Source organism: Mytilus galloprovincialis, chromosome 3 (genome assembly GCF_965363235.1).
Source record: "Mytilus galloprovincialis chromosome 3, xbMytGall1.hap1.1, whole genome shotgun sequence".
Taxonomy (NCBI): Eukaryota; Metazoa; Mollusca; class Bivalvia; order Mytilida; family Mytilidae; genus Mytilus; species Mytilus galloprovincialis.
This window is the reverse complement of record NC_134840.1, coordinates 47986165-48001099: the sequence shown is the minus strand read 5'-3', so window position 1 is coordinate 48001099 and position 14935 is coordinate 47986165. Positions and strand designations below refer to the sequence as shown.

General features: G+C 29.5%; 1 protein-coding gene across 17 annotated transcripts in view; it reads left to right on the top strand.

The window, feature by feature from the left end:
* The window catches only part of LOC143068164 (cilia- and flagella-associated protein 70-like), a 41731-nt gene that overhangs the window by 1838 nt on the left and 24958 nt on the right, over window positions 1–14935 (top strand). For 14 of the 17 annotated variants that reach the window (XM_076241993.1, XM_076242006.1, XM_076242002.1 and 11 more), the window contains exons 2-14: window positions 4149–4233; window positions 4631–4823; window positions 5329–5427; window positions 5724–5806; window positions 6179–6355; window positions 6751–6878; window positions 7179–7328; window positions 7531–7615; window positions 8760–8771; window positions 11328–11397; window positions 11812–11873; window positions 12215–12352; window positions 13162–13206. In XM_076241993.1, coding sequence (XP_076098108.1) covers window positions 4159–4233; window positions 4631–4823; window positions 5329–5427; window positions 5724–5806; window positions 6179–6355; window positions 6751–6878; window positions 7179–7328; window positions 7531–7615; window positions 8760–8771; window positions 11328–11397; window positions 11812–11873; window positions 12215–12352; window positions 13162–13206 — 1317 coding nt within the window. In that variant the 5' untranslated portion in view covers window positions 4149–4158. The remainder of the gene's footprint in view (window positions 1–4148; window positions 4234–4630; window positions 4824–5328; window positions 5428–5723; window positions 5807–6178; window positions 6356–6750; window positions 6879–7178; window positions 7329–7530; window positions 7616–8759; window positions 8772–11327; window positions 11398–11811; window positions 11874–12214; window positions 12353–13161; window positions 13207–14935) is intronic. The other 3 variants (XM_076241997.1, XM_076241991.1, XM_076241990.1) reach the window with 1 other exon arrangement.

Here is a 14935-nt window from a genome sequence, read left to right as displayed (position 1 = left end):
CGATAATTGATTGGGATTTTGTTTAATCGATTGTCGTTTAAGTTTCCGGACTTTTAGCTTATCAATTTCCGTTTGCGGATTGCATTTTATATGCGCAGTCAAACAAATAATAACAAAAAATATCAGGATCGATGACAATAACAATGTCAAACATTCTATAATTAAAGAATTTCCTTCTTTATAAACGTGACAAATGCATTGACTGTAAATATTTGCAGATTGATGAAATGTTATTTAAAATTAATAACTTTGTATGAAATACTTTCTTCCAATACCGGTACTTGTTACTTGAGAGTGTACATAAAATCATTCTGATTTTAATCAAAATAATTTCTTTTCTTCATTAGAACGTGTTGCTAATTGCCTTTTATTAATGTTTTATCCATTTGTACATGTAGCATCACAAACGTCATATTCCTTTCCAAATTGCTTGCCAAACATCGTTTATTTTTGTAAATTTTCCAAAAATTTGTCCGCCATATTGAAAAATATAAGAATCACGAATCGGATACGGTTCAACTAAGTAATAATTCCGCATTCTTGCAATTATAAGTTCAGATGCACGAATGACACAATTTCCAGAAAAATCATGATCACAAAAGTAAAAAAAAAAGCATTCTACACGAACTATCAGACATTGGCTTAATCCCCTATGTTTATTGTATATGTTATCATGATTATAATGCAAATGCATTGTTTTATTTTTTTCTGTTAATCTTAAATTTCTTATTTGTTAAAAACTTTATATATATATCTTTTCTTAATTCTCAAACGTTTATACAGCTATGTTATTGAAATTGTATTGTGAGTTAAACCATTGAAATTTAGAAATATTAGTGTCACTGTTGGTAACTAATGTTCCAATTATGAGATAAAATATGTTTAATATGAATCTTGATTCTTATCAATTTATTATTCTAACTGCTAAATAAATAGTTATCAAATGTACCAGGATTATAATTTAGTACGCCAGAATATGAAAAGGAAACAAAAGATCAAATATGAATATATAAACTCTATAATGATATGGAATATAAACATTAGACATGTACAATGAGACTAAATGCATGATTTCATTTAAAAAAAAAGGGCATGGTATTATGATGCGATTATAACCGATAGTCGGTTGGTTGCTGTCAACCAATTGTAATAGATAATCAGTTGGTAATTTCAACCGATTATCCAACACTATTGATCCCGAAAGGAAAAAACATGCATTCCACACGCATTTACAGACTTTGGTTACATCTAATTGATTGGTGTATATAATTCCATATAATTTATATGGATTGTTTCAAAATATTGATTAAAGTTGCTAAACTCTGACGTGTCTGAGACTATTATACTAATATCAATATATTATGACCTAGCTTTGCTTTGTATATCTTTTGATGAAAACACTGAATTTCATACACAAGATAGTTTTTAAATAAATTGTAATTGATATATGGGCGTTTTTCAATAAAAGCGTATATTTCAGACCTAGAAAAAATGGAAAATCGACTTGTCTAAAATTTAATTTCAAGAGTTATTTTGAATACCTCTATTATAGACCTGTTTGTAAACAAAAAGTGCAATCTTAAATACTCCTTAAAATGATATTTTTTGCATAATTTGAGTACTGTTTCGTAGGGGACTTTTGTCCCCTACGAAACTGCTTCTAAACACACATATGTTTGCAATTTTAAATGTTTCCTATAGACATTCAAGTTTGTTTACTTTATATACTAGGAAAATCTATTTTTTTTTCTGAATTGGAGAACCATTTTTTATCGATAAAGATTAGACAGTACCAGTGTTCTCCCCAGGCCGTTTTAGCGTCGCGGTACTGCGACGCTATATTTTTTCACCGTGATGCTATAATAATTCCCGCGACGCTATAATTATTCCCGTGACGCTATAATTATTTTGAAGATGCTATTTTACCTGTCCTCAATTTCGAACTTTCATCGATTATGATCATAAAAATTATATCACCTTTAATTGTAATCCCTTTAAGTCGGACACTATAGGCAATTAAGAGATTAAATAGCTAGGTGTTAATTGCCCTCAGGGTGATAACTGTTTGGATGCGAATATCCCAAGCTGACACTTGTGACATGACTAATACCACGTGTCTGCAATCACCAATTTCGACATGGAAAAATGCAATCACAAAACAATTCGAAATCTACGTTTTGTATTAAGAAATTTCAAAGCGTGAAACGATTATTATTGTTTTTTTAAAAAGATCGTTTATTTGTGCAACTCTCCAAAAATTACTTTCTTTCTCTTCCGGTAATACGAGAGCGAGAATTTTGGTTTACAGCTAAAATAAGTTTAATACTTCTTTAAAAAGTTATCATAATTGGCTAAAGTTTATGTTTAATCCATTTAATGTATTAAAAGCGTCTTATTCATTCACAATCTCTTGTCAAACAATGTTTATTCTCGGACTCATTTTCGTAAATTTTTCTACGGCCGCCATTGCACATTTTTGTGTAAACTACGGATAGGAACCGGACGAGATATGACAAAAATCCGCATTTTCACGATAATTACAACAGATGGACAGTAGACAGAAAAAAATATACCAAGAGAGAATTCATTTTAATGTAAAGATAAGAAACTACTGGGACTAATTCATTGAGTGCCATGAAACAATGAATTTCATAAACATGATAAAAAAAGTTTTTAAATTGATTTTTCACATATGAAGGTACAACTCGTGTTACGGAGTGGACATTTTGATGCGTTTCGTAGGTGACAAATCCGTTTCGTAGTGGACAAAAAGTTTCGTAGTTGACATCAACCCTATTCTATGTTAATAAAAACATAATAAAAATTACATGAAACTAACCCTTGGTATTTGCTTTGCACGAATATAATTGAAAAAAGAGTAAAAAAAGACTGCATGGTAGTGGTAGTGTCCCCTACGAAACGTTTTTCTCCCATACTTGTTTCGTAGGTGACCGTTTCGTAGGGGACGTATTCACATGTTTTATTTTTTTCCCACAATCCCTTTATTGCAAAAGTAACAAGACTGATTGTATTCATCAAAGCATGTATTAAGCTGTACACTGATATTTTTTTCATAATTTTAAAACCAGATAATGATGGAGATTTGACCCGTTTCGTAGTGGACATTTACAAAAATACGGTATCACTCTGGTCCATTTGATGTGCTCAATTTTTTTTACCAACAATTTAATTGCCGTTATAAAAGCATCACTTCTTTTGTAAGACCCTAATGTTTATTTCTCTTGCAAACAAAAATTACATTGATTTTATAAAACGGTTTATTAGCAAATTTTAATGACTTCGTTTCGTAGTGGACATTTGGTTAGGGACACACCTTCTGAAATTAAAAATCCTATGTTAAAAGCTGTTTATTATAATATGTTGGCTCTAAACATACTTTTGAATTATTAAAGAACTTATATTAAGTAAAAATAACATTTATTTCTACATTTTTTTTACGATATTTTAGAGTATGAATGTTGAACAGGCGGTCTAGGGACATGCCATTTTGGTTGTTTTGGACCATTCAGGAATCAATAAATTAGCAATCCCTTTAAAAAGTTAACTGTTTCTTTGCTTAAAAATGTTAAATCTAATTCAATGTACTGAATGCACAAAAAATTACTTGCAAAGACCAAACACATTTTTTTTAAAGTGGCTAGGACAAGAAAATACGTTTTTATTGAAAAACGCCCATATAATAAATTCTTTACCTTTTTTAAAATGAAAAAATATTTTTTTTGTGCTAGATATTTAGTTGGTAGTTTCTCACAAGAACCTTAGTAAAACTTAAACAACTTTTGATTTGAAATGCTACTTTAATTGTATACTCAAATATGAATTGAACAATATAAAAAGAGCATTATTTACATATGACCCTTTATACTATAGTAAAATCCAAACATTGTAGTGCACCGCGCGAATGAGCACTTCTCTTTCAAATCTCACCACTTCTCCCTATCAGTTTCAAAAAGAGAAGTCACTTCTCCCAATATTTCTGAAGTAGTGTGAGCCCTGAAATATACTAGTTAGTATGGGCTCATTATATCAATTTTCAAGTGAGGTTTATACTAAACAGTTGCATTTGTTATGTAAATATTCATTGTCTTTTTCAATATCTTTAAACCCTTATCTGATTTTTTTAATAGGGATATCAAAATGGCTGATGCAGACACCACTGGAAGTAGGCCTCCAGAGCCAATTTCTATAACAGTACACAGAGTAAAAAATCTGGTATGTTTTTCCTTAAAAAATCTCATGTTGTTAAATATTTTTATTTTGAATTATTATCTTATATGGAAATGGAAATAACAAAAAGCAGAAAACTCCAGCATGGTAATCAACATTATATTTATATAACTGTTTGTCAGGTCAATATACTCATTGCAAATGTATTACATTGAACAAAAATGAACGAACACCTGCAATATTCAGCAAACAATTTATAGTATATATTTACTCCAAATAAGATGTTTTCATATCAGCGTCTACAATAATACAGATTGAATAAATATACTGAAATATTTTAAAAAGATAAATTTGTTTGTTTACTTCAAGTTAAGAACATATAGGGGAAAAAAAGTATTGAATACATCAGTTGCTTAAAAAGTTGACATCTTTTACTTTACAGAAAGGATCCAAAGGTGACAATGTTCAGGTCATGGTTAAAATGGAGTTTGGTGATAAAACATTACTTACTGGAGACCCACCAAAGGTTGACTGTAGTCCTGATGCACCAGCAGAAATTAACTATACAGAGACCATCAATGTTAATTATGATGATTCCAATGTTCTGGATGAGATAGCACACAAGCCTGTTGTTTGTATGTAGCTTGAATTTCACAATGTTGCAATTTTACTTCAAATTGATGTACAGTTTTTAAGCAGCTTTTTATATCCGAATAATTGTTGATACACCTATATATGACATGAAATTCATGAATAGAATATATGATCTAGCCTTGAGTGACTGAATCCTCAAATTGAAGATGTGCTGACATACTGGAAATTGGCTAGTGACGGAAGATTAATCCCAGATTCCAATTATGACTAGAGAGATTCCAGATAAATGAAATATACTGTTAGGATATTTGATGTACACATTGCCAACTGAAGGTTTCTGGAATAAAATTTATCATGAATTAAATGTCGAAAGTTTTAAAAGGGAAATACACATAAATCAGTAAGCATATAAACAAAAAAGACAATTGACAAACTTTTGTTTTTTTTTTATTTTGATCTGTATATATATTATGAACACACATTTTATGTAAATGTTCTTAAAAAACTTCACAGGATACACCTTTTATTTTCCATTTATTTTTTCAGTGACTGTAATTGAAGTTTTACCAAAAGAGAAGAAGCAGAAAGAAGAAAAGATAACTCCTCTTGGACAAGCCACAGTTGATTTACTACCTTTGCTTAAAGGTAAATATTAAAATAACAAAAAGCAGATATCTATAAGGAATGAGATAATATTTAAAATAATTTGAAACATTCATAAGAAAAATAAACTCAGTGATACAAGTCATGTCCCATCTTACCAGTGAATAATCTCATGATCAAAATGAAAGAAATATTAATCTTACTGATTAAAAACAAAATAGAAATAAGAAAATGTTGTATGAGTGCCAATGAGACAACTCTCCATCGAAGTCACAATTTATAAAAGTAAACCATTATAGGTGCATGAATATAATTTATTAAATATTTTTATCTTTCAGGGAAAACAAAAGAAGTATATTCCTTGACCATCAACCCATCACCAGGTTCACCATTAGAGAGTATTCCTCCAGAAAATCCAAGGGTAAGTCGTTACAACCATTTTAGGATATTTTTTCTTCAAATTTTGGGTCAATGAGAAATTTTTAAAAGTAATAATTCTTTTCCAACTTGTAAAACTATAAACTCTTGAGTATTTAAAATAAGGCATGACAGTGGTCTTATTAGAAGATGGAAATGAACTGAAGAAAATTTCATATAGTAGCTGTAGTTGTAAAAATGTGGTGGTGTCTGTGTCATTCAGTGAGAACCAATATGAGATCAGAACTATTGCCAAATAGAAACAGATTGTCAAAATAAACCTAGAAGCCTTCCTTTCACAATTATAATTTTGCTTAAAACTTATATATCATTAACCATTGAATTACTCAATCATTTCATTACTTATTTTAACCAGCCAACAATAGATGTGACTATTTGTGTCAATGATAATATGATGGATGTACAAGAGCAAGGAGTAGGTAATTTGATGACTGTTACAGTGGAAACAGTGTATGCACCTCCTGAGTCATGGACAATGGCAGGAACCCAGTATGCTTATGCTACAGCATTACCAGTTCCTGTAGCAGCTGATGTAAGTCAACAGAATAAAGATTTGCTATCCATGACGAAATTGAGTATCGAAGAAAATATTATTTTTGTGTCAATACATCAAATTGGTACAAACAAAAATTTAAGAATCCACATCATTATGTTTTACTAAACTATTAAATGTTAAGAACTAATACATACCAAATATTGAGTTAATCATTGGATATGGGGACCAGGTGTACACAAGGAAATCTTCTTAAATGCTTGGAGAAAAACTGGAAAATGGTTTATTAGTTATTTACAGTTGGTGATAGGTACAGGATTAAATTGGAATGAATGAATGAATGTCTAAGTAAATGGACTTTTTATTGTTGATTAAGTAAAATAATCTAACTATTTAACTTAAGTAGTTGTGACTTTTAATTTTTTTGTTTTTAGAAAGAAGTGCCTGTTGTATTTGCTAGCGGTCAACTGAAACCTGGTACTGAAAAAGAAGTTCCAAACAAGCAGAAGAAATGGGCATCTCCTGGTTCTGCACAGGGGAATGCTGTTTATATTCCAGAAAGGTAAGTATATTTGGTATTTCAATAAATCATTGGATCAAAGTTTGGTCAAACTTATCTGAGATGATCCCAGGTGTCTGGTAGGGTTCATATTTCTCAGTCATCAAGTTTTCTATGTAGTAATTTGTTGACTGTTGTGTATCCTTTGTCAATTTTTCTGCCACTTTTGATTTTTATTACCCTTAGGTGTCTTCTACTTCTTCTTTGCTTTTAATTTGATACATAAAATATTTCTATTGATAACTAAAGTCAAATCTAGCATTTTTATTTGATAAAAACTGACACACACATTTCTTTTTGTAGTTTTATACCAAGTGACCCTGTGGAAGATGAAGATGGTGATCTCCGTGGAAAAGAGGAAAGGGAACACAGACACTCTGCTGAAACAGAAAAGTTACGTGTCACATGGAATACAGAAAGACGATGTTTTATGGATATTGCTGCAGAAAAAAGGTGAACACTTGTTTTGTTAATAGGTTAACCTAAAGTATCAACACATATAAAACCAAACTCAGACAAAATAGATTTAACTTGGCTTTGAAATTTTGTTCATTTCCAAACTAACATTTTGTCATAAAATGTTTGCCCTCATCTAGATTGTTATGGCATTGTAGCTGTATTACTTTTCAAACTGATGTTTTTCTCTTTGTAATAGTTTTCAGGATAAGATTGCAAAGTGTCGTTACTGGCCAGTAGAAGTTATGAGGTTGCCTCAACCAGCAGCAGCTAAAGGAAAAAAGGTACAGTGTTATTCTATGTTTACAAGATATATCTGGACAAGTTCAGTTAATTCTTGTGTATGAATATAATTGTTAAATGAAATAGAATCTATTTATACAATTCAATTGGAACAATAGCTTCCTGTTAGATTGTTGTAAATTAAAGATTTTTTTTCCAAATTTATTATTGAGTATTTTTAAAGCTTACTGTAAAATGTTTCATCAAACTTTCTTCATATAAAAAATTCTAATCCTAAAAATGGGGGTAAGAAACGAACATTGCAATCAAAACCAATGTTTGAATAAAGCTAACTTAATAATTTAATTTCATTTAATATACTGATTTAAACAAAAAAAATCTTCTTGCAACTATTGATTAAAATAGATCTTATTCAATAGCAGCTAAATAATCTTGCAGAATAATTCAAGTCAAGCATTTAACAAACAGGTATTTAGTTGTTTGAAAAGCCAACAGTTATAATGGCTAAAATTATGTATCAATGCTGAGAATTTGAAATGTATCAAAACTATTGTTGCTTTCATATACAAAGCTTATCCCCTGTGTATAGTATTAATTTTTGCCATTAAATGTTTTAGGTTTAGTCACATAGTAATTATCATAACAGTTTTTGTCCTACACTTAAAGTAATTGGATATTTGATAACTTTATGTTATATGATGATTTGTAAATTATGTACACATTCATATATCAGTTGGATAAATTGGTCTAAGGAAATATGTTAACAAATAGATAAACATTCGTTTTATTCAATTTTCAGTACCTATAACTTTTAATACTCAATTCAAAGGCTACCTCTCTTGTACAGTCAATTTTCTCAGTCCGTAATGTAAAGAACTGAAAGTTTTAACAGTTTTCTAAACTTTATTCAGTATCATAAAGAATCAAAAGACATGTATTTAGAAAATTGAATGACTCACTCCATTATTTTGTTGTTGATAATTTTCATATATATTACAATTTCTATACAGTAAAATGATTTCTCCAAAAACAAATCCTGCTGAAGAAATTTGTCAATTGTCATAAATTGAATACTATACCTGAAAGGGGAAGTAACTAGAATATGAGAGCAACATATTTTAAGTATAAATAGAATTACACTTCCTGGTTATAGAATATAAATTGATATGTCACTTTACTGTACAGGGTGCACAAACAGTAAGTACCAATCGTTTTTCTCCCATTATTATGTCATGTGATCAGCAATGATTTAGTTGAGAAACGCAGAGAATTATTTTTTATTTCTAAGATGTAACCCTCCCGTAGACAAAAAATATTTTGTGGTATCCTTTATGTTTTTATATAAATTTGATTTCATTCCCCAGTTTTGATATTTTTTTCCACAAATACCACAATATGATTTGAATATTTTCTTAATTTTGTAATTAAAATCTTGATTCCGATGTATTTATTTAGAAAACCTTTAATATTAGCTTTTATCCATCAATTTCCCATTATGTGTGTATTTTTTTTTTCTGAATTAGAGAGAGGTAAAATTTGTTTACATGTTTCTGAGAAACAGTCTTATTATATTGTTGATCAACTTTGAACAGAAGTAATGAGACACTTATCTTTTAAATCTGCACCAATTAAACAGAGTTTCTGCTTAAACAATTATCTAACATGCAAAACAATATATCACTTTAGTAGATTCTTTAGAGGGATTACAATAAACAAGACAAAGAAAGCTAGAATTGGTGTTGCAATAAGCTTCATATACACATTATATTTAGGTTTGCATAGGAACTGGTTTTATTTTGTTTCATCTCTAGTCCTTATGATTGAAAAAGGGATATTAAAGAGTTTTTTTTTTTTAATTATGAACCTCTTAGACCAGACCCAGGACCAATGTTTTATTTTGATTCATTGGTTCATATTATAAACTTATATAAGTTTTATTTTCTATCTATAATGCACAAGCAGACTTCGATGGGGAAGTACAAGGTTTGTTTATATGGTATATTATAAAAACTATAATTGTTAAAGTGTAGATATATTTTATGTTGTCTGATGCTACAATTTTTAGTGATATAGGCATTTAAAAAAAATCACTGTTTAGGAATGCACGGTCTGCAAGTTAAGTTTAAGTTTTATGCAAACCCGAAAATGGTTTGAAATGTTACAATGGCTGTACATACATGTATCTGTCTTTCTGTAAGGTGCAAAACAATACCTTAAGGTCAGTTAGAATGTGTAATCACAGTATTTATTATAAAAATATTACATAATTAATAAATTTTGCTCTTTTTTAAAACCTCATCTGTTAATATGACAAGATTTATAAATCATAAAATAATATTAAAATTTTGGAAGATGTCTTATCAGAAATAAGTAGAACTTAGTGAAAAAGTTGACTTGGTTAGCTCAAATGTTTCAGTTACACATGTATTTCAATGGTACATGCAACCCATTGGTGGCGTTCCGCTGCTGTCTGCTCTTTGTTTGGGTTGTTTTCTCTTTGACATATTCCCCATTTCCATTCTCAATCTTTAAAGACTCCTTGTTCATGAAATGACCTGTTCCGTTACCATTCTTTTTAAACACATATTATGTTATACTGATGAATGAGGGTCTATGGATTAAATGAAATTTTTGTGGTTTCACCAATAGCTATTTTTTTATGTACTTCAGACAACATTATTGGTAAACATGGACTTATTTGTAGCATGAACACAATTATAGTATACTACACTATTTATGATTATTTTTAAGTTACCTGTACCAGTATGTATTCCTCTATACTTAAAAGGGGGAGGTATTTTTATAGACCATTTTTGGAGTGGTAGAAAACTAGATGATTTTTTTTTGTTGTGTAGAAATTTTTGGGATATAATGCAGTAATCAGAAGAAGTATTTTATATTGAAATAAGACATTCCATTTAAAACTGCATTCTTGAGATTATAAAAAATGTCTTTCTTTTTCCATAGTAAAAAAATAATAGTTAGCTTAATGAACATATTTTTTTTGTCATACATATAACCAAACAACATAAATTGCCTAGTAGCAATCTGAAGGGTCACCAAATTATAAATACTGTAAAGTGGAGAAATTTGGCAAGAGATTTATTTTTGCTAATTTTAAATATATACAAGAAAAAAGCAAAAATAAATCACCACACATAAAATTGATCTCAATAAGATCAAAGTAAGGGTAAAGAAAATACAACCTTGTCCACAGGTTTGTTCCTGGAAATTGTTACATTTTAAAAATACATTAAAAACAAATGACTTTGCAGTAATGTTATATTACTGTTTATTATATATAGATATGCACATTAATAGACCGAGCACTTTAAAATAAAATTTGCACTTGTAGAGGTATATTTTAGATTATTTATTATAAATTATTATAAATATTGAGATTATTGACTGAACAATATTTGATAAGTATTGGTATTACACCATTTTGTTATCATTTTATGCATTAATCTACTTTGTGTAATCACATCTTGTATCGAAAGAATTTTATTTCTTCCAAAATTACTTATTGAAGTGCCTGTTTTTACTTCTGAAATGAAATATTTTGCATTTACTTAGTACTAAATAAGGAAAATACATGTAACTAGTAAACATGCTTAGAAAAAAAAAAAGATTTTTTTTTTTTATGATAAGCTGGTTTAAGATACTGAACTTATGGAAATGAAAAAAAATTTATAATACCAGTCAATTTATAAAAATATATTGATTCAATAACTATAGTCTTTTTTTCCGTAGGACGATGAGGGTGCCATAAGTTACCATGGTGTTGCCTTTGTTAACCTGGCCCCACTGTTGTACCCAGGAGGTAATTAATTGAGTTTGAAATAGATAGAATGCATGAAAATTAGTTCAGATTTTATACATTTCTTTAAAAATGGATAAGATCAATAAAAAAAAAAACAGAAACAGGAAACTGCAAAGTAAATGAACTTCAATTATAACAAGGAAGTGTTGCCAGATGATCTTTGTAATATAAAAACAAATAAAATTGCACAGCATATAGGTTCCTGCATGTGAATGATGTACAAACAAAATTATAAATTTGAAATCATATTTCTGTATAAAAAAGGTGATGTGGTATGATTGTCAATGAGACAATTATCTATCAGAGTACAAATGACGTGGATGTAAGCAACTTTACATGTTAGTAAGAATTTTAAACACAGGTATGAAAAAAGCACATTGTGAATTTGTTATCCACTTTTATTTTATATTTCAGTAAAAAGAATAAGAGGAGCATACAAAGTCCATGCCTACACAGACCATGCTATGCATGAAAAGGTAAAACAATCTTCCACTGAAAATTTTTTTCCATAATATTAATAATAAGTTTGTTGTTAATAAAATAGATTTGAAGTATTTTTAGTACATGTATACCAAATATGACATTTCAGAGGTTCAAAGTTCATAAATTAAAATATATAAATTATAAAAAAAGCATACATTAAGAAAATTAGAAAAGTCTTTGTCAGACATTATTTTTTCTTTACTACTTTCAAGTAAATATGGGTTTCAGAGTTACAATTTTTGTTTTCTTTAACTGAAAGTTATCAAAACTGTTATCATATACCAATTAGAAATATACTTGTTAAAGTAATGCCTTTTTAATCTACATAAAATAGACAAAAAGGAAGACAGGTTATGGTGAGGAAGCAGGAAGGATTGCCTTTAACATTCTGAACAGGAACAGTGCCTCTCCTTTCCCTAAGAAACCTGGTAAAGACAAGGATGATAAGAAGGACAAAGATGTTAAGAAGGGGGTAGGTGTTACATACAACTAAGAAAAATGAAAAAAGCGTGGACAAAATTATATGTTTTGAATTGGAATGATTTTTTTGACAATTAACTGCTAGACCCATGCAAATCAGTTGTATTCTGAAAGTGAAATATTATTAGGTCTTTGAAAAAAAACCTATACAAACTGGCAACAAGAAAGACATCTCATTGGTTCCTCACATTTAGTTTGAATTTTTGGTCAGGTCTGTATAATAAAATTGTTAAAATTTTTAGTTAGTTCTGTAAAGGTGAAAAACTCTGGTTAATTTTTAACAATGCAAGTTATTCTTTAGTAACCGCCCTTCCTTTGTACAGCAAGGATATTGACCAATGACTATGTTTACAGATGATGACATTGATTCCTACTCTAATGAAAAGTTGCACACCTACACTATTACTCCCTAAGAGTAATTCATTCCACTCTGAGGTATTCAATATCATATTAGGGAGAATGTTGGAGGTGCATTGTTTTTGGTGATAAAAGATTTAGAGGATATGTTAATTTATTATGTAGAAATAGAATATTTCATATTTAATTTAATATTGTTCTTTAATTTTTTTTTGCCTTCAGTTCATTTTTGTTTTGGTATTTGTTGGTGTTCTGGTTTCTTAAAGTAGTTATTAAAACAAATGTATTGTATCAACTGCAATTAAAGTTAAAAGGAAACCTGTATGAATTATTTGATATTTAAAATTAAATGTTTTATTTATTGGAATAATTTGTTATCCTGTAGTAAAGTTATTCTTTCCAACTCCTCTGATGGTTAAGTAAAATCTAAATGATTAATTACAGAGATCGGGTAGTATTTTACATCATGGCTCAGCAGTACCTCATGAGGTTAGTTAATGGATAAAAGGAAGATTTTGCTTTAGGTTTAGGTCTGCTTAATCATAAAGAATAATAGAAAGATTAAGAATAGGTTTAGGTCTGCTTGTGTTGATTCCTAAAGAATGAAATACATATTTTAGGATTTTTGTCTGCATGTTTTTAGCATATACTGTAAACAAAGGATTGAGCATAGCTAGGTTTAGGTCAGCTAATTTTACAAGATAGACATAGTGCTAGGTTTGGAATTGCTTGTTTGAATAGGTTTAACCTACCTTAAGGTTATGGTTTAGTTTGTATAAATGTGCTAATCTGAAGAAAGATTTGTCATTTCCATATCTAGTTGCTAGTATCCTATAAATCATAAAAAAATGTGTGTCATGCATCAGATTATTACTGGAGCATGCTTAGCTGTCTGCTTAGTTTTACTTTTTACATGTGTAAGCATGGTTTATTGTAAATGAAGGATGCAATATCGTACAAAGATTATTACTTTATTCAGTGACAAATAAGATATTACATTCTTGGTCAACTTTAAAGATTGACATTGAAACACTAATAAAGGTTGTTTTTTTGTTATAAGGAATGATATTGTAAGCTCATTTAAGCCATCTTGCATCCTCAGTTTCTGTTTTCTCAATATTTTAAGTGTATCTTCTCAAAATATTGGGTAAAATGAGACCAAGTTTATGGATAATATATTTAAGGTGCATAATTTAAGTTTTGTTATTTGCTCAGTTTAGCTATGAAAAGGGTCTAGATTATGATTGTTGTGTTTCTTATTTGCTCTGCTCAAGAAATACCATGGTTGTGTCTTTTCTGACTTTTGGCCATGATTACTAAGAGAGTCTTCAGAAGTTTTTTTAATTCATGTTGATAGTAGCTATGATGCTGCACTGGTTTTTGTTGAACCCTATGGTAAATCACATTTTTGTTTTCTTAAAATTTACTCTGCCAGTCTGAAAAATATTGGAAGGAAAATATATGTTGAAGTCCTATGCATAAAATCCTTATTAAGTTTCTATGAAAAAAAAACCACTTTTAACACCGTCTCTATTTAATACCTACATTGTTTCCCTTGAAATCTGCTCATCATTTTAATTATAAGAAAAGATCAGTAAATAAGCGAAATTTCATACATTAAATCACATCAATACATTTCTTTACTGTTATATTTAGAGACTATCTTCAATGGGTTCTTCCATGGGCTCTACCTCTAGAATGGGTCCCTCTCGGACAGGACCATCAAGGAGTGGTTCGGCAATGCGTTCTAATCAAAACTCTCAGTCAAAACCAACTTTAATGATTTTATCTATACCAGAAGATGATGACTTTGATAATGTTGGACCAATGCCTTCTAATAATTATGGTCCATTACTAACTCCTACTATACCATCACGAATGGGTTCATCACGATTGGCTGGACGTCGGGTTTGTTTTACACAATACCTGCTGTACCTATTTATGTTACTATATTTCACAGTACGTTTGAAGGGATGGGAAATTAAATGAGATTAAGTAAAGAGGCCTGATGAATCTAGATAATGGGAAATCTTTTTTGGTTAAATGTGTTGGGAAAAATTAATTAAGACGAATATTATTGAAATATTTTAGAAATTTGAAATTGCAGAATTATTAGGAATCTGGGGTGCACTTCCTTTATGAATTGTGTTGTTTTCATTATTCGTATCACACATGTATGGACACAATTTGCACTTAAGTTTGTTTGTAAAATAAATTT